This window comes from Lethenteron reissneri, chromosome 8 (genome assembly GCF_015708825.2).
Source record: "Lethenteron reissneri isolate LAM-NWPU_2019-01 chromosome 8, ASM1570882v1, whole genome shotgun sequence".
Lineage (NCBI taxonomy): Eukaryota > Metazoa > Chordata > Hyperoartia > Petromyzontiformes > Petromyzontidae > Lethenteron > Lethenteron reissneri.
The window spans coordinates 1,738,400-1,758,937 of NC_083786.1; the positions used below are offsets into that span (position 1 = coordinate 1,738,400).

Below are 20,538 nucleotides of genomic sequence, written 5' to 3' on the forward strand. Positions count from 1 at the left end.
AGTCTGCAAAAGTTTCATGATGATAATAATGATGATGATGATGAAACTCTCTGGCAATGAGTGAGGGCAGCCGTGGAGGCTTCTGTTTGGATTTACTGCAGCGGTGGCCCAAGCGGTGAGTGAGGGCAGGTGACAAGAGCTGGGCACTGAGCACACGCGTATTGCATGATGCAGACAGAACCGTTGGCTTTGCATTCCGTCTCTGTGCAGGTGATGGTGGATATGCACGTGGTTTGTAATGCAGCAGCGAGGGTTGGTAGGTCGCACAGATGTTGCGAACCTCCCTACCCCGTGGGTGGGCATCGAGGAGAATGCAGTACAGCAAACATGCGGACTCCACGTGTTCCGTCTGTGTGGGATAGAGTGCTTCCCCCTCGCACGCGTAGGTTTTCTCCGGATTCTCCAGTTTCTTCCCACATGTAAACGCTCTAATTGGTCGATAACATCTTAATATATAGAGGACTGCAGAGCTCGGGCAATTGTAGGTAGAGCCGGCTCGCCGTCTGGCTATATCTGCCTTCTCACTTGTTTGTGGTTCCTCCTCGTGTCCTCTGTGTCGTTCGAGAGTGAGTGCATACAAGTTGATATTAGACGTTAGATACTATGCATGTGCATGGTAGCACGTTCGCTGTGAGCACCGTTAATTTGGCATTGCGCAATAGCGCGCTCTTGGCATAGCCAGCGCACAGGGCGCGCGCCTCGCTGTGTCGGGGGAACTCCCGGCAGTTCTCCGTGCCAAGGCTGGGCATCGGACTGCCAAACGCAGTGGTCCACGACCCAGGGTGGTCACGTTGAAATCACGCCGTGCGGACGGAAACATCGCAAGCACCAACTGCAACGGGGGGGTTGGCTGGCCACATCTAAGGCGAACGGGAACACGCATAATGAATTCGTGGTTAACATGAATTCACGCGTGCACGAATGGGTGACTGGACGATAACATGAGTGAATAAATTGGCGAATGAATGGTTGAATTTATGCACGGATAACGTGAATTAATGAATACATCGAGGTATGCTTACATTGATCAATGCATTTTTTTTATGTATTAACGAATAAGTTAATGCATTATTGCACAAAGGAACAAAAAAACACATGGATTAATGAAACTCGACTATGTTTAATATTTTCGCGGATAGTCGAGTTGCAAACAAGAGGAGTTATGCAATTGCAGTTCACGGGACATCCTCCATAAAGGACATTAAGGCCCTCCAATTAGACTAGGTTTAAACTATAACTTTACTACGAAATATATTTATCTTGCCAGGTCAGGCCCACTGAGCTATGTAGCTCTTTTTCAGAAGCGACCTGGCCACAAATGACAGCTCAACGTAGTGGCTTATCGCGTGGAAATATATAGCAGCCAAATGCTTTAAACGCACTTTGATTTTAAATGTGGAAGGTAAAACCGGAGGACCCGGAGAGAAACACGCAAACTCCAAATATACAGCAGCAGGCGTCAGGGTCGGAATCGAACCCACGACCTCCTCCGCACCAGGCCAAGGTAGTTAACGTCTCATCGCCACCATGGCGAGATGAATGCCCTCTGCAGCATTTTCACGTTTCATCTGCCCATTTAAAATCGCACCGCTGTTAACAAACACAATTTTAAAAACCATAACAACCACGCAACGCATTTCTATCCCACCACTGAGTCGTTAGCGGCGAGAGCCCTCTTCGCTAAATGGACTACTCTTGGGTGGGAACTCTCTCTTCCGACGAGAAGTCGTCGTTCTCGGCTGTCACGTTGCAGCATTGACACCCCCCCCCCCCGTTTCAGCGTTGATATCTCGTTGTATTCCGCCCAGTTTGCGTGCCCCTACCGTTTGGTTTCCACTCTCAGCAAAAAAGAAAACGTGGTGGGGAGGGGGGTTACAGTTGTTTGAAGGTGTCCTTTTAGGGAAATCGTTCCCTTGTAATTGGTATTCAAAACTAAAATAATAAATGACGTTACAGTGCGGGAGCCCTTGACCATTAATGGGCTTTTTTTCCCATTTTCTCTCCCGCCTCCTCGCAGAAGCGTGGCGGGCGGCTACCAAATAAGGCGTCCTGGGGAATCTGGCGTTCTCGCGAAAGTATTTCGCACGCGGAATGCAGCCGTGTGGGTGACGGTATAAAAACGGGTAGCACGCGGTCAAAACGCCCCACCAAAAACTTTGTTCGCCTCGGAAATCTCTCGCACGCAAAAAATACATAAACGAGCCGTGAAAAGGTAAGAAAGTGCGCGTTTAATTTTATTGGCAGTACTTGCTGACGGCGGTGTATCGAGTTTTTTTTTGTCCTCGGTTTACTTGTGGATTTGGGTAACACACGATATTGTCTGACAAACTCTGCCCTGAGTACTGTGGGGTTGTTAGAAGCTAGAGAGTTCGATCAAAAATCAAGTTCGACAACAGCACGATCGTACGAGCTGAGCGACTTTCTAAAAAAAACTACATTTTAAGCTGTTGAAAATATCGACTCACGTGTGTGTGTCATTTAAACGTGATACAAATGTAAACCTGCAATGTTAATAGGGCATGTGCATAGTGAGGACTGCTCGAACAATCTGCATTTAATTTCAATTTAGCAAATGGAATAACAACGGATTTTGTGCAAGCGATACTTCTTGGTTCGATGTCACTTAAATTGGCATCACCTGTACAGGAACACTTTTCCTCGTGTTAGCTGCTGCTGTTGCTATTGCGGTAACGTGCAAAGTGGATCGTAGTCAACGTTGATGTTGTAAATCGTTCGTATTTTAAAACGTTGATATTGTAAAAATGTTGATGGTTTAAAAGGTTGACGTTGTAAAATGTTGATGTTTTAAAAGGTTGATGTTTTAAAACCAGCGGTGGCACAATTCTGACACATCGTGTGACACCTGCACGATGACTGTGTGGTTACTGCAGCAGCAGCCACCACCACCACCATCATCATGTGCGACGAGGAGACGACGGCTCTTGTGTGCGACAATGGCTCTGGGCTTTGCAAGGCGGGCTTCGCGGGAGACGATGCCCCCCGCGCCGTCTTCCCCTCCATCGTGGGGCGGCCCAGACATCAGGTAACGACGGGTCCCGTGCCATCATCACCGCGTCCACCTCTCAGAGCTGAGCGCGTGACACGAGAGAGAGAGAGAGACGCGCGCACTGCGGGGAGGCAATCTTCACGTGCCGTCGTTTTTTGCGGTGTGGTTGGGGTTTTAAAAATATATTTTTTGGGGGGGTTAGAGAGCGGTTTTGTGTTTATTTTGTGTGTGTGGTGTCGACACTGCTCTGTCGCGAGACGCACAACCTTGGTGGCTGGTGGCCTCACCACGCGGTTCGAGAGACAACGAAGGGGATTTCAACAGCGTTGCTTCAAAGCCGGGGGGGCGAGGGGGGGCTTACTAGTACGCTGCGAATGTTGCTGAAGAGACCCAGTTCCAGCTCTGTGGATACTTTTTTTGGGAAACCCAGCAAAAGGGCATCGCTCTAGGACGCCGACTGAGTGACCTTGGGGTGCTCTCTCGCTCATCGGATCCCTGCAGTGCAAACACAGATTCTGATTCTGAAACGAGGCACGCTGGAAGCTGCGTGGTTCCACGGTCGACACGGAGTCTCTGGGGCCGTCAAGCTGCCGAGTTTCGTCGCGATTCGCCCAGGGAGACTGAGCCGACCGCAAGCAGATGGGCTGCTGTGGACTGAATGACGATCCAGCCACGCCACGTGTGTCTGAGTTAGTGAGTTAGTGAGTTTCGATTTAAAGCTTTCGTGACTGCAGGGATTCATTCATCTTCTTGGTTCTTTCGGTAAAGTCACGTCGAAGGGAAATAATAAAATAATAAAAATAAAACATAATAAAATGTTTTATTTTTACTATTTTATTATTTCCCTTCTACGTGAGTTTACCAAAAGAACCAAGAAGAGTTAGTGAGTGTGTGTGAGTTAGTGAGTTAGTGTGAGTGTATGTGAGTTAGTGAGTTAGTGTGAGTTGGTGAGTGTGTGTGAGTTAGTGAGTTAGTGAGTGTGTGTGAGTTAGTGAGTGTGTGTGAGTTAGTGAGTTAGTGAGTGTGTGTGAGTTAGTGAGTGTGTGTGAGTTAGTGAGTTAGTGTGAGTTAGTGAGTGTGTGTGAGTTAGTGAGTTAGTGTGAGTTAGTGAGTGTGTGTGAGTTAGTGAGTTAGTGAGTTAGTGTGAGTTAGTGAGTGTGTGTGAGTTAGTGAGTTAGTGTGAGTTAGTGAGTGTGTGTGAGTTAGTGAGTGTGTGTCGGGTCCCTCCAGTGGTGGAGCGCTAGTGTAGCGGTAAGCGCGCTGCGCTACGAACCTGCCCACCCGGGGTCGTATTCCCGCTCAAGGCCAACACAAGTGACGATGATCTGAACCGGTCCTGGGCCTCCCCTAGGGCGACTCGGCCTCAAATTAGTATATGGTGCGATGTGTAAACATCGTCACTGGGGAGACAAAGGCGGCCGGGCGTGGTGCAGGCCACCCCCCTCGTGTGCCGTGCTGGCCTTGTTAAGGCTATACGGGGGATCTTTGTCTTTTGAGTGTGTGTGTAGACATTCGTTAAATCGGAGTGAACACGTAGAATACACTCGCTGGATGTTATACTTAATGTGGTAGGCTGAGTTGGGATTTTTTTCTTAAATAAAATAACGCGCAATTTATTTTTGTGATGTATAACTTACACACAATATAGTTCAATGATAAATTACGGTTGAATAAATATATTTTCCATTTGGTGAATTTATAAGGCAAGTTTCATTATGGTATTTTGCCTTGATTCATTTTAAGGTTTTACAAGTCCAGTGTACACCAATAGTTCAGTTTTAGTTATGAGCTGTAATATATAAGCATTTACAGATTTTCACATTCATTTGTTAGCGTGTATGTAAGATGAGCCTTTACACAGTTCTATTCCTCTTTTGATACAATGCAGCGTACACGGGCAATGATCACTCTTGAGATAAGCCATAATGAATACAGCATTATTATGCAAATGTCTCTCTTAATGAATCTACCCACATAATCCATCCCATCGTTAATGCCTTTTCATTCGGTGGTTGAATAACGGCTCAAGTATCACAGTCAACAATCTTTATTTAATTTTAAAGCTTTCGAGACCAATATTGTGATTAAAAATCTATTTTTTTGGGGTCATCGCGTGAGTAAAAATGTTGTGTCGTAAACCCTCCGCCACCCGACACAGCCAATTAATGAAGTTGTCACGTGAACAAACTTGCCAATTCGTTCTCTGCTTCAGCATTCCGGGGTATAGGAGGCAACTTGATAAATTGTCTGTCGGCTACGGGAGGGTGCATCACACCGATGTTACTCACACGATCTGACCAAGAAACCAAATATGTACCGTCAATCTGCGTTGTGATTCGCTAAGCACGTGGGCTTGCCCTGTGGAGTGACTCATGGGCAGTGAGGTATGTTGTGTTACACGAGGAGACTTTTGTTAATTTGGGGAGCAACGTTGACATTTAGTTTGTGAAGAGTCTGGTGTAACAGCGGGCAGTTTCCACGTATCGATCTTCATGCATCTGTACGAACAGCAACATTACTTTTGCTCCTTACGTTAAGTATTCAAAGCGTGCCTAATATGCTTGTTTTTATACATACTATCGGGTTTGGTAGGGGGTGGGTAAGATTGGGTAAAAGGCCTCGTTTTGTCCTGGTGCTGACAGAAGTGGCGTCACCCGCCACGGTCAGGTTGAGGTGCACATGGGAGCCCCACTCTATAGAGGCCCTGCTGCTGCTGTTGGTGTCTGCAGCTCAACAGAAAAAGCACGTGCGAGCACCAGGACAAAAAATGCCTTTTAGCCCACGTAGGCCTCTTTACTCCCTACTATCCGGCACAGGCCGCGCTGTGAATCTGTGCCAGTCGTCGCGTTGCACAACTCCGGGGAGCTTTCTCTGCCGACGTATCGAACTTGCCCCTGTCTCAACAATGTCCAAGTGGCAGCCTCATGCCACGTTCTATGCTCATATTATACCTTTTTAGAAAGGAAAAAAAACGAACCGCCACTGAATATAAAAATTGAACTGAGATTCACGAAGGGAAACTACTACGGGAGCTGGACGAGGTTGAACTTCCTCGTACCCACAAAGGCAATGGGCATGAGGTCACTTGGACTGCAGCGCGTGCATTCCCCCCTACACTGACCTGGGGCTTGGCCACCACAGTCCTCGTGACTTACATTCACTCGCGGGGATTTGTATCCTGAAATGCAGCTCCTCTGAGCATGTCTGGGTCAACATTTAACGATGTCCGTGTCGCTGAGATGTCACGGTGTTCATTGTGTTCTCGGTAACGTGAAGACACGTTAACAGGAGGGCCGCAATCAGGTTATCGTTTCTTTGTTGCGACCCAACACCCGTGGACCGTGTAGTAGACCACTCTGGGCTGCACTCCTTCATTGGAGGAGGCAAAGTAAAACGCCGCAAATTCCCTCTCCCGAAGCCCTCTCGTGGCTAGCAGGCCTCGCCATTGGCACGTCGCTCTCGTGCTTATTGCCATCGTGCGCCAGAATAGAGAGCGATTATGAAATAGTGACATGTTCTCGATCTCACGATCGAGATACGAAGAATCATTATTCAAAGTTGTTCACATTATGGTTTTTCTCTCTCTCTCATGATTTTAAAGTCGGTCACGTAGTTTTTTTGTTTTGTGTATTTCGCTGTCGTACGGTATTCAGTTCCTAACGCCTGAGCCTCAACTCGACTCGTGTGCTTCGTCTCGACAAGTTTCCTGGACTTTGGGTGACCAGGCGGGATGGGACTATAGGGGAGGGTGGGGGGTGGGGTCCAGCAATATCCTGGTGCCACTCATGGCCATACAAGGGGATTGACTTCCAAGATCGAGTTGTGGTTTGGGGGATCTCGAGGGGGCGTGCGACATTTGAAGAGGACTCGCCCACGTCAACGTTGGAGTCCGCGGCAGATCACGGGCCTCCAGCCGAGTGGCACAGCGGTCGTCTCGCAGCGTACGTTGGGACCTCTTTCGCAACCGCGCATAGCCGAGCGTGCCAAATCGGAGGCGCAATCTCAAGGCCACCTTCTTGGTTCTTTCAGTAAAGTCACGGAGAAGGGAAGTAATAAAATAATAAAAATAAAACATAATAAAATAATTCTCACGACGTTTCGGCCACAACGCAAGCAGCCGTCTTCAGGTGGAGAACAGGTCTGTCAAGTAGACAGAGTCTGAATGGCACGCTCCAGGCTTGGAGCGACTATTTATGCTGGGGTGGAGGGGCGAAGAGCGTCTTGACAAAATAATTTGCATATCAAGAGGAATTTAGCATATTTATGGGAAATGCAGATATGCGATTAGTACTACTTGTGATATGCGTAGGAGGTTTGGCGAGGGGTTTAAAGTCATTATGCCCATGCATTATGCAGGAATCCACATTCAGGGAGTCAGGGGCCTCGACCCAATATTTGTTGTTGTTGCTGCAGCTGGGAGTGGCCCGCGGACACCTTTGTTAGACACGTGACGAGCAAAGTTAGCCAGTTGCCCCATCTCGGTCGGGATGGCCGGGGTTTTTTTTTTATCTGAGCTCACGTCACGGTGAGGTGGGTTGGTGGCTGCTGGTTGGTGCGAGCAATGAGACGGAGCCTCTACTCCACCACTATGAAAACAAATTAAGAATAGGTTTTTACCCTTTCTGGCAATTTAACAGGAGGTGTTAAGATGTTCTAACGCCAAATAGAAACCTTTCGCAAGGAATCAAGTCTGCATTAACCACACATTATTGTGGTGAAGATGCAAATAAACTCTGATAATATATGGCGTTGTCTTTGAAATTGATTGGGCTACACCAGAGCCTGCACTCTTTATGGCCTAGTTTCACTACCAGTGTCAGACCAGAGAACGCCAAAGGCGAACAGGACAAGGACAATGCACGGAACAGAGTATTTAGAGCTCGGGGTGAGCAAGAGGTGTCTGTATCGTGTTTGAACATCTTAACGCCTGTTTTGTTGCCAGAAAGGGTAAAAGCTCGTCTCATGTTTCGGTAAAGTCACATAGATAGAAAAATATAATAAAAATCACCACGTTTCGATCGCAACACAAGCAATCGTCTTCAGGTAAAAAAAATACAGCAGGCGGACTGCTGAGGCAGGAATAAATATGTTATAAATACCTGCCTCAGCAGTCCGCCTGCTGTATTTGTTTTACCTGAAGACGATTGCTTGTGTTGCGATCGAAACGTCGTGATTTTTAAAATTATTTTTCTATCTACGTGACTTTAACGAAAGACCCAAAGAGTATGAATTCCTGCAGTCACGAAAGCTTTACGTCAAGATCTAGTCTTATTTTTCATACTTTGGTACTTGCAAAAACGTCCTGTGATATCTACTACACGAAGTTGGTGCCATTGGCCCACAGGAGACTCATCGACCTGGGGTAGTCCTTCCTTTGTATTACCCAGGGCCCCAACTACCCTCATGTGGTGGTGCCCTCGTCACGACTGGAGCGGTTCCATCTGCCCTTTGGTGGTCGCGTTTCACTCGGGGTGCCACGGCCCCTTGACCTGAGCCCTCTCTCCGTCTTGGCCACCTACTGTTAGGCAGTTGCTCGTGAGCTTGTCCATCTGCCACTGTTGGAGGGGGCTGTGGGACTTGAGGATTTCTGAATAATATTGCTCCACGTGATATCGTAAGCTGTACAGATTCCTCCATCTCTCCAAATTGAACCTACCAGGATTTCAGTGTCGAAACCAATGATGATTAGAATCCTTCGATGAACAGTAGAGGGATGCTCTGCATTACAGCGGCATTAACTATATATCTTGAACTTAAATATATACGTTCAAGAAATGTACCTTATTTATTTATAAATACATGCAGATAAGGTTAACAAAAGCACTTAAGATAAAGTGTAATCTCGACGACTCAAATAAGTTCACGAGGGCCTCACCTATGCAGCCCATGTGACCGAAGTTGTAGTGTGTGTATGTTAACACACTGTGTGTTAAGGGGCCGTCCATAAATGACGTCACTCACCTGGGGGGGGGAGTCAGACATTTGTGACGATGTGTGACGAGGGGGGGGGGGTGAGAATGTGACGTCACAACAAAATGCGCAACTTTAAATAAATATAGACAACACGTTCTACTTAATTAAATAGACTTTTTAATAAATGTTTTCTCCTACAACATCAGAGTGCAGCGCCACAGGAAATACGCACTATAATGACAATAGTTTAAAGCGATTTGAAGCATGTATTTTTTTTGGGGGGGTTCAGAGCTTTGTGACGTCATATTTGAGGGGGGGGGGTCTGACTTTTTGTGACGCCGTGTGACGAAGGGGGGGGGGGGGTCAAAATCGTAATTCATGGACGGCCCCTAACATACGGTGTGTATGTTAACACTGCGCATGCGAAGCTTGTCAAAGTGACTCATAAATCCAGAACAAAGACTCCTCCTGCTATTGCCCCCATTCAGTTGGAGGGCTCGAGACACTGCGTGGTCTCTGAGGGAGATGTACACCATGTGCGTTGAGTTGTATGTAGGTATGTTGAACCTTTTTCGCACCGTACGTAGCCGACCGTGCTAATCGGAGGTGTGTGGGATAAGGACAACAAACTAAACGCGAAAATCAGTTTTAAGGAAGTTAGTTTTTCAATCTCGATGATTTAAAAGTGCATAACTCCAGTGGCTTCCTCATATGGGAAGGACGAGTTGCACAAACAGCGTGAGAACAAATATCGGTGACGAGACGAGTCTATCAGAGCCCCAGCTTAGACATGTCGGTGCCCGGGGAAAGGTGCCACCTTCACAATCCCTGTGGGCCACCAGCCTGCTCACTGCTCTGCTTCATTTCCAGAAATTCTGCTGAAATGAAGCTAAACGGTCCCACTCCCGCTCCGGGCCTCGCCACAGCAATGGAGGTCCACACTACAAACATGCAGTGTGGAACTTGTCGCGACGATCCTGCGGGTAGTCGGATAATAACGCGAGGTTTCAACAGCTCCTCGCGTTTGACGTGGGCTCACACTGAGCGTGAGTGAGTGTGGGGAGCGGTGGTGCAGCGGTTAGCGCACGGTGCTACGAACCCGGTGACCCCAGTGAGTTCGATTCCCGTTCACGAGCACCAACACGTGTGACGATTATCTGAACCTGTCCCGGGCCTCCCCTGGGTCGACTCGGCCTCAAATGAGTACCTGGTGCTGTGTGTGAAAAACATCGCCACTGGGGAGGCAAAGGCGATCGGGCGTGGTGCTGGCCACCCACCCCTTCTTGTGCCACAGCGCCAGCCTTCATAGGTGCACTTCGCTAATAGCACTTGCCCCAACAGTCTGTTAGGGCTACACGGGGGATCTTTGTCTTTGGGGAGCGAGCGGTCGTATAGCGGTTAGTTCTCTGTGCTACGAACCCAGCCACCCGAGTTTGATGTCCGCTCACGGCCACCAACGCACCGTGTCGAATACCTGAACCTGTCCCGGGCCTCCCCTGGGTCGACTCAGCCTCAAGTGAGTACCTATGTAAACATTGCCACTGGGGAGACAAAGGCGGCCGGGCGTGGTTTCTGGCCACCCACCCCCTCGTGTGCCACAGTGTCGGCGGCCTTCGTAGGCGCTGCTGGCTGACAGCACTTGCCCCGACAGTGTGCTAAGGCTACACGGGGGGGATCTTTGTGGTGCGTGCGTGCAGGGCGTGATGGTGGGCATGGGCCAGAAGGACTCGTACGTGGGCGACGAGGCGCAGAGCAAGCGCGGCATCCTCACCCTCAAATACCCCATCGAGCACGGCATCATCACCAACTGGGACGACATGGAGAAGATCTGGCACCACAGCTTCTACAACGAGCTGCGCATCGCTCCCGAGGAGCACCCCACTCTACTCACCGAGGCGCCCCTCAACCCCAAAGCCAACCGCGAGAAGATGACCCAGATCATGTTCGAGACGTTCAACGTCCCGGCCATGTACGTGGCCATCCAGGCCGTGCTGTCGCTCTACGCGTCCGGACGCACGACCGGTGAGGCCCTTTCGCTTTTGCTTTGACTCTCGCAAAAGGCGAACTGCTTTGAGGTGTTTGAAAAACAAAGAAAAAAGCCATCAACGCGTGCTCTTGTCTTTATGAATCAACGTAACATTTGGCATGTTCATGAGATCAACGTAATATTTTGACATGTCTGTCAGATCAACGTAACTTTTGACATGTCTTTGAGATGAACATGACATTTGACATGTCTGTCAGATGAGCATAGCAGTTGGCATGTCTATCAGATCAACATAAGATTTTATATGTCTGTGAGATGAACTGAGAAAGGTATGGAGGTATTTCTATGTAAGGACACTTATCATTGGTAATACTGATAAGGCATGTCTACCTCGTCTGGTCGAGTGGAGGATGCGTAGCAGATAACCTTGCCATCCATCTCCATAACATCTTGTTTTTGTTGATGCTTAGACTATGTACCACGGACATTGCTTCTGCTTTGAAGCAAATGGGCCAATATCACAATGTCCGTGACGTGTTACGGACATACATAATACTGTGTCGGTGGATAGTTTGTCTCGTGTAAAGAGTTATCACTTGGAAATGTGGTTCCATATACAAAGTGGATATCAAACAGTGATCTATTAGACTGGGGATGACCATTGTAGAAGCGAAATAAATAGTCAAATACAGCTCAGGAAAAACAAATATAAAGTTGATTACGTATACAGATGTTTCCGGATCATAGGCTTTGAAATGGAAAGATGTTACTCTACTACTAAAGAATATTTTTGTCCCTTTTTAAAAAGTGCACAGAATCACTTTTTTACGTAGAATTTTCCCAGTCCACCGCAAGATCTGGATGAAGCTACACGCCCCATTGTTACATTCAGACGACATAGCAGGCGCGGTGAAGCCCGTATTGAGGGTTAGAATACACTCAGAATTGAGTGGCATGAAACTACGCATGGGAGTGTTGTCAGGCCTCACCACGAACCAAATGTTCATTTTTTCCTGCTCCAGGTATCGTGCTGGACTCTGGCGATGGAGTGACCCACAACGTGCCAATCTACGAGGGCTACGCGCTGCCACACGCCATCATGCGCCTGGATCTGGCCGGACGCGACCTCACGGACTATCTCATGAAAATCCTCACCGAGCGAGGATACTCGTTTGTTACCACAGGTACTTGATGGAGCACGATGTCCAAATCAAATGAGAAATAACGCGAATCGATCGCGCGGTGGTATGGGTCAGTGGTTATTCGTTGCAAGGCCACCGTGGGCCACTGACGGCCCACTGGTGGCCTTTAGTGCGGCCCCTGACGTGCGGCCCCCGACAATACACAAAGAGCGACAACACCATCCCATCATTATCGTGCCGCTGCCACACCGATGATGTCTTATTGGCGAAAGTGCCCCCCCTGGTATAGGTCAATATTCATCATCGATAATAATATTCATGATTTCAACTTGTAGCGCACGGTGATCCAGACTGAACACCTATCTGTGTGAAAATGGTTTTCTCCCTTTCGCACTTCTTATTTACTGGGTTGTTGTTGTTAACTATTTTCCGCCTTTCCACGAGAACGATTGTTTAAGGGCGCTTTATGAATTTAACTGATTATTGTCGACACCCGCCGTTGCCGTTTTTTTGTTGTTGTGTCGAATAAGCCGAGCGGGAGATCGTTCGAGACATCAAGGAGAAGCTGTGCTACGTGGCGCTGGACTTCGAGAACGAGATGACGATGGCGGCCTCGTCGTCATCGCTTGAGAAAAGCTACGAGCTGCCCGACGGGCAGGTCATCACCATCGGCAACGAGCGCTTCCGCTGCCCCGAGACGCTCTTCCAGCCGTCCTTCATCGGTGAGCCCAGACGCTCCCCCGTCACTCCCAGAGGGTCACACACCCCACCACCCACCCCCCACGTTGTTTAATCTCGCGCACGCGCACGCATCGCCAGGCGTGCACTTGGTGAGGCGAAGTCATCCATAATAGAGTTTTTTTGGGGGTTAGATCGCGTAAATATAAATGTGTCGCTAAACACGCCACCACCCGACACAGTCAACTAGTAAGGTTTGTCACGTAAACAGAATGTGGCCAATTCGTTACTAGTACAGTACACCGGTGTGTTGCAGAGCAAATCCACAATATCCATAACATTTACTCAGATTCTAAATGTTGTGGATTTGCTCTCCAACACACCGGTGTGCTGTACTAGTAACGAATTGGCCACGTTCTATTTACGTGACAAACCTTACTAATTGGCTGTGTCGAGTGGTGGCGGGTTTAAACAACACATTTATATTTACGTTATCTAACCCAAAAAAACGAAAACCTGTATTATGGATCATATTGGTCGCGAAAGCCTTCTTCGTGTTAAAGCCATCCAGTGTCCCCGTCGGTCCGTTTGTGACATATACGTCACGCTGCAATTGCAAATGCAACAGGATGGAGACAGCCCTTGACTCAAGAGCTGCTATCCTGTCGGCGAGTCGCGTTTTATGACGAACAAATAATGGGACTGGGTTATGGTTTTCTGTCGCGTGCCAAGCGTCTGATCGGCACCACGAGGCGCGGTATACAATTGGGGCAACATGACGCTCGCATGCGCGCGACAATGACTCGTGACGGTGGGGGTTGTATCATCGCATTGAACCAACCGTGCACCTTGTCGATATTTCTATCGTAGGGATGGAGTCGGCAGGGATCCACGAAACTACGTACAACTCCATCATGAAGTGCGACATTGACATCCGGAAGGATCTGTACGCGAACAACGTGCTGTCCGGTGGCACCACCATGTACCCGGGTATCGCGGACCGCATGCAGAAGGAGATCACCGCCCTGGCGCCCACCACCATGAAGATCAAGGTATCGTCACTCATCCCGTGACGGGAATATTTAACGACCTGGAGATGTTAGCGCTGTGGCGAGATGTTAGCTACCTCGCCTGGTATGCAGGAGGACATGGGTTCGATCCCAACCTTGCCGCCTGTATATTTGGAGTTTGCGTGTCGATCTCCCCTTGGTCATGTGGATTTTTCTCCGGGTCTTCTGGTTTTTCCCTCCACATTTTAGAAAAATGCGTTTAAGAGTAACTGAACCTTATGGCGGGACCCCGGGGTCCCATAAGCCCTCGGCTCTCGCATAAAATGCGTTGCGACGTAATTTTGTCTGTTGAAAGCGAACGATACAGAAATCTATTCCTCTCGATGAGCTCTAAACGATGCGCAATTCTAAGTTTCAAAGTTTTGTTTATGACTACGGCAACTTTGGCAACTTGCTTGGTGAAGAACGAGAGGATGGAATTGTGAAAATTCCGTCACAGTTCCTATGATTGCTTTTTCATTGCTTTCATAGCTTTATTTTGGTGATTTCGAAAAGTGTATTGGTTTGGCCATGTTTGTTTGTTGTAGTACAGAGTTAGACTGATGGCCTTAATCTAAGTTGTCTTGTGGTTGTTGTTGTTGTTTGACTTGCATCCCACTGGGATTTTTGCACACAGCGTTGGTGTATCGGTGTTTTTTCTGCAATATTTTTGCTGTCTTTTCTTGGATTTTCTGTTTGCACTTAGTCACATATTCACTTAAGATGTTTTTTGTTCATGTTTTAGTTTTTTGTTTGTTGCGGTTGCACCCGATTCAAGAGCTGAATGGCTCACAGGGCTATACCTAATAAATGAACTTGAACTTGAACTTAGTGGGTCACGGCGTTTATGTGCACCGAGGGTCGTAGTCGTCCAAAAATAAATTAACTAATTCGGATTTTGACTTCCGTTTATTCGGGACCCCTGGTTCCACCATGAGGTTCAATTTACTGCTATACATTACCACAAGGTAAGGCACTCTGTTGAACTATCATTTGTGGCCGGATCGCAGTGGAGAGCTATGCAGCTCAGTGGGCCTTACCTAGTACAAACAATATTTGAGTTAAAAAATATTAAGTTTTAGTTTATACCAAGTCATACATTTAAAAAAGCCTAAATTATAAAATAGGTAAGAGTCTATTAGATGCCTTTATCACAATATGCTCAGAATGATCCCATTCTAAGCAGTCACCGACAAACCACAAGCCCTTTGTCCACGAGGTGACACGGTTTCTGCGTAAACTCGCTCTGCATCCACCAATCCCTTCCAGGCAGTGAGTATAGCCTTAGGAGTAATTTCTGATGCATTATTTGGGTTTCATATATCATGGGTTGAAGACGAATTTGAGTTTCAACATTGTTCAATTAACCTTCGAATGTAAACACAGTTGCAAGATCTTCCTGCAATTGCACTACTTTGAGGCCCATTGAGACATTCTTTGGTAAAAGTAACAAGAACCCCACCCCCACCCCCAAAATAAAATGATGGTGACACATGAGTGTCGCAATAATGATGATGATGATTGTGATGATGGATGTTGATAATGGTAATGATGGCTGTTGATGACAATTGTGAGGATTATGATTGTTATGATGATGATTATTATTGTGATGATGATTGAGATGATGGTTTTTGTTGATGATTGTGAGGATTATGACGGTGATGGTGACGATTGTTGATGATGATGATTGTGATGATGATTGTGGTGATGATTATAATTGTGACGATGATTGTGATGATGATTATTGTTGTTGGTGACGTGATGATGACTGTTATGATGATTATTGTAATGATGATTGTGATGATGATTGTCCTGACGATTGTTCGCAGATCATCGCCCCGCCTGAGAGAAAGTACTCGGTGTGGATTGGCGGGTCAATCCTGGCTTCGCTCTCCACCTTCCAGCAAATGTGGATCAGCAAACCCGAGTACGATGAAGCTGGGCCCTCCATCGTGCACCGCAAGTGCTTCTAGCCTGGCGGCGCAGGGCCCCGCTCGCGACAGCAGCGGGCATTTAACGGCGGCCGTTGATGTGAACAGCCCGAATGAAATGACCGGCCGATAATATCGCCATATGGAAAGAAATGCAACGTTGTAATGTGTACTACGTTTACTGAAATACAGTAATTTCGGTTAAACCCAAAAAACTCACATTTAATGTACGATTTATCAGATATTGTCGATTTAACGTTCATTAATACTCGCATTTAAAAACAAAAATAGACTGTTGACGTTTCGCTTCTATTTTGTTTTTATTGTTACTGGTAAGGTGCACAGCAAGGCATTAACACTCGTTTGCATTCTTAGACATCACCTGCGGGTGGTGGGAGCGCTTAGCACGGCGCCTCTGGCGTGGGACTCGGTAGGCTCCCGACAAACAGGCCGATGTGTCCATGCTAATACCAAAACTATGGGCCGCGTTGTCAACCCGCTGGAGTGTTGCGCTCCTTCAACAGAGGAGGAGGAACAGCCAAACGATACACTCTCTCTCCAGAAGCTCTCTAACGGCTCGCAGAGCTCGTCATTAGCACTTAGCTCCTGCACATAATTTCCATCATGCACAAGAATAGAGCAGTGAGCTCCCTCCAGCCGTCTCTAGTTCTGCTCTCTAGCGATGTAAGCAAGTCGGTGATTTAACGTCTCTAACGTGACTATTGATGCCATCCAATGGGTGCAAGCAAATCGAATGCAATTTTGCAATACATTTGCAATCTGTAACTGGGCTAAGACTGTCAAGCCGTAGCATATTCTGCACGCAATAAAACCCATGACTTGAACGCGGGCTGCCAGTTATTACTTCGTTATCCGAATTAGACTTCTCAGCCGCCTAATGCTCATGCACAGAAGGTGATCAGTTTGAGCTTTAGGCATCACGACAGAGGAGTAAGGAGTGTACGCTAACAAGAAGGAGAATGGAGTGGGAATTCGATGGTTGAGCAGGATTACCTCGATTATTATGATTAATAAGTAGTTCAGTTTGGGTTAGATCGTGTAGGTATAGTGCCAATTTTCAACGACACCCTCCACCGCCCGACAGAGCCGATCAACAATGGCAATAGAAATTGATACGATAGCTACACGACACAACCCAAAATAAACCCAAGAGCGAATCCTAATGTTGGCCGTGAGAACCTGCACCGTGAAAACAATTCACCCGGGTCATCGTCTTACAATCTCGCAGGGGTGTCTCATATCACACCCCGCAAAGATGAACAATCATGAGCCAGGCGAGGCCGCATGCCAAGCAGGGTCACTGCGCGGGGCTGTCCTGAACAGTGGCATGTGGCCACCACCATCCCTTTTTTGGTGCGCCGCTGCAGCCATGAGTAATTGTTTTGTTACACACGGGGAAGGGACGTTGCAACGCCGCTGAAACGTCGCTCGCCTCAAGTTGTTCTCGAGCATGTTGTGGCACGACGGTATTGGAGGAAGAGAAAGCCGCGTTGCGCGCGATCGAACGCGACCGACGGCCAAGCGCTGCGGTGAATTGGGGAAGGCAGCGTTTATCTCCACTCGTTGACTCCCCACCCCCCCATTGACGAGGGAACCGTGTATAAGAAGAGGTCCTCACGGGGTCATGTGGATGATAGCCCCTGAAGCTGGTAGACCAGGTGGCTGAGTGGGGGCGGAGCGAGCGGCTCGGAATTGGAGGTTACGAGTTCGAATCCTCATTGGAGGTCGACTCAGTCTATCATCCCGCCAGGATACATAGAGGAAGGTTTGGCCATTCCATAGGAATGTGGAATTTCCACCCCGCTGGCTGCTCAGGGCTGTGAACGTGAGAGGAGCCACCGATGCTATCGAATACTCATTCGAGCGGGGAATCACTTTTGCTCTATTCACCGCTCTCAAGTGGGGGAACCCGCGTGCAAATCGACGCGTCACCTTCGCCCAGTGATGACAGTGACGACGACGTCTGCCCTAGGTAGTACAGCTGTAAGAGGGCTGGGGGGGGGGATGCTTGCAGTTTCATTTTCCGATGGGTTTTTTGTAATGCCGAGTAGTGGTGTGTGCTGCTGCACGGTGCTGACGATGCACACAGCCTTGACGGATTCCCTGGGACGCCACCGATTCTGGGGCAGGGAGACACTTGACGCCACGGTGGCTAGGAGATGTGAACAACCTCGCCTGGTATAAGGAGGCCGTGGGCTCGATCCCGACCCTGACGACGCCTGCTGCTGTGTATGTTGAGTTTGCATGTTCTCTCTCTCACCGTGGTCGCGTGGATTTTTGTCCGGGTCCTCCGGTTTTCCCCTCCACGTTTAGAAACACGAGTTGAGCGTATTTGGCTGTGATAAATGTCCACACGATAAGCCACCACTTCGTTGAGCTGTCATTTGTGATAGCCAGGTCGCTTCTGAAAGAGAGCTGTGTAGCTCAGCGGGCCTTACCTGGTAAAATATTTAAAAAACGAGTTTTAGAGTTCAGTGTTCACTGTGAAGCCATTCAAGCGTCGGAGTAAGCCGTCTTCCACGGAACCGCCTGCACGCCCTTTCATCTGAAACTAGAACACCACGAGGCCACCGCTGAAAACAGTCCCGTGCCTCCGTTATTTATACGCGGCGCAGCTATTGATTGAATTTCGTATTTTTATTTCTTTTAGGGACCGATTTTGGCAAACATCACGTTCGACATTTAACGCGTTGATTTCTTTCCATATTGATCATGAAAGCGAGATTAAATGTCCATTTTGTTTACCATATGTCATTGCCTATACCTATACCGTCTTTGTTTTGCTCATGTAAACTTGCACGCTTCTAGGATGTAGGGGTTTTATCCGCATTCTTGCAATATGCTTCTGATCATTCCTGCACAGTGTCTGGAAATTGTCCCGGATTTTTAATTCGCGTAACGCTGTTGAAAAAAAGCCCCTTCGGGCAGTGACGTTGCAGCTGTGGGTCTGTGTTTCTCCCCCCGGGGCATGCCGTGATTTGTGCCGTGACATTACAAGTCCGGTGGGAAAAAAATGTTCACCGTTATTTAGAAGCACTTCGTGACACACAAAAAGACAAAAATCTCCCCACTATGGCCTTAACAGACTGTCGGAGCAAGTGCTGTTAGCGAGGAGCACTTGTGCAGGCCGAGACGGCACACGAGGGGGTGGGTGGCCAGCACCACGCCCGGCCGCCTTCGTCTCCCCGGTGGCGATGTTTTTATACGCCGAATCAGGTACACCGTTTGAGGCTGAGCCGACCTAGGAGAGGCCCACGATCGGTTCAGATGAATCGCCACCGGTGTTGGTGACCGTGAGCGGGAATCGAACCCGGGTGGCCGGGGTTCGTAGCGCAGCGTAGCGCTGACCGCTGCACTGGCAGCAGGCCGCACACCAAATGTCAGATGAGCCAAACTCAACGGCGTGAGTTGGAAGTGGCACCCAGTCTCCGTGTTCCCGACTACGGCGCTTCAGCCTTTCCATGTTGACACTTTACTGTGTGTGTGTGTATTGTCTTGTTTACATTAAAATGGATAACACTTGTAAACATGTAGAGCTGGACATTCTGGGAACTCCAACAAACCGGAGTTTCAGAAACCCGTGGCCAATCTGTAAGGGATGGGCATTTAGTCTGCGTGAGTTTGCGATGGAAACAACACCTTCATGCGTAGTCGAACCAACATTTGCCCAAGATAATTTTACTCGTGAATCACGTCACCGCGAGAGGCAATTAAAAATATGATTATTCCCAGTAGCCGCAACCTCCGAGGTGTCCCAGATGAAGATGGGTGGAAAGAATAAAACTTCATTTTGGCTACAATAGTGTGCACATTGTACATTTTTTGCTCTTTGGTGGCTTGAAGTGGTAGGCCGTCATGAATGAGTTGCATACCTCCGGCTGAGGCTGAGCCGACCTAGGGGAGGCCCATGACCAGTTCAGATGAATCGCCACCAGTGTTGGTGACCGTGAGCGGGAATCGAATCGTCGAGGATGGGGCGTGGGGGAGGGTGGAAGGGGGCACATTTGCGAGCTCAAAATCAACACAAGTGAGAGGGGGGTCACTACTCTTTGGTTCTTTCAGTAAAGTCACGTAGGTATAAGATAAAATTAAATTAAATCACGACGTTTCGGGCGCAACACAAGCGTCCGTCATTAGGTGGGACAACCACAGCAAGAAACAATTGCTGAAGTGGGCAAAAGGGCTGCTGCAACAAGAGGCTATATAGGTAAGAGAGGAGCAAGGGGGGGAGAGATAGAGAGGGGGGGTAGGGGGAGGGGAGTGCTGCGAAAACGTTTAGAGGACGAGCAGACAGAATGCGGGGGGGGGGGGGGGGAGTGGGCGGGGCTGGGAGTGGGGAGCTGAAGCAACAGGAGATGCGGAAATGAAGGCAACACCATACAGCAATTAAGGTCACTATTCACAAAAAAAACAACACAATGGCTCAGAAAAGTCATAAATGGCCCTAGTCCACTTGCTGTGGAATTCCACTTTTGGTACAAAACGAGCTGAGGTCTCCCTCGCCGACAAACGGGCGAGGCCTCTTCTTTTGTGAAGATGGCGGGTCAGCTCCTTGAGCCGGACACTCAGTGCCTGTGGCTCACCACGGTGCCACACGCGCACACTCTCTGTGTGTGTCTGTGTGCGGCACCCTGTTCCTTGCAGTGGTGCGTGCAGGTGTCCACTGTTGCTTCAAGCACGCGTGCGTAGGCATGGCCGTGTACGCTTGTGCAAGTACGCACGTTGAACTTTCGCACCGTACGCACAGTAGCCAGGAGCGCCTCGCAGCAATCGGAAGGCCACAAAGTTCACTCGGTCCATCATCATCCCT

At 48.5% G+C, this 20,538-nt stretch overlaps 1 protein-coding gene across 3 annotated transcripts; it reads left to right on the top strand.

Moving 5' to 3' along the window:
• Positions 1–2,036: 2,036 nt before the first annotated feature.
• Positions 2,037–19,255, top strand: LOC133359742 (actin, gamma-enteric smooth muscle). 3 transcript variants are annotated; one of them, XM_061578269.1, is made up of 7 exons: positions 2,037–2,212; positions 2,895–3,043; positions 10,618–10,942; positions 11,930–12,091; positions 12,580–12,771; positions 13,598–13,779; positions 15,606–19,255. In XM_061578269.1, the coding sequence occupies exons 2-7, from the start codon at positions 2,918–2,920 to the stop codon at positions 15,747–15,749; spliced, it is 1,131 nt and encodes a 376-aa protein (XP_061434253.1). In that variant the 5' UTR covers positions 2,037–2,212; positions 2,895–2,917; the 3' UTR covers positions 15,750–19,255. The 3 variants fall into 3 exon arrangements, with proteins under 3 accessions (XP_061434253.1, XP_061434246.1, XP_061434258.1); XM_061578262.1 differs by having other exon boundaries at positions 2,048–2,212; positions 2,898–3,043; XM_061578274.1 differs by having other exon boundaries at positions 2,068–2,212; positions 2,892–3,043.
• Positions 19,256–20,538: the final 1,283 nt, after the last annotated feature.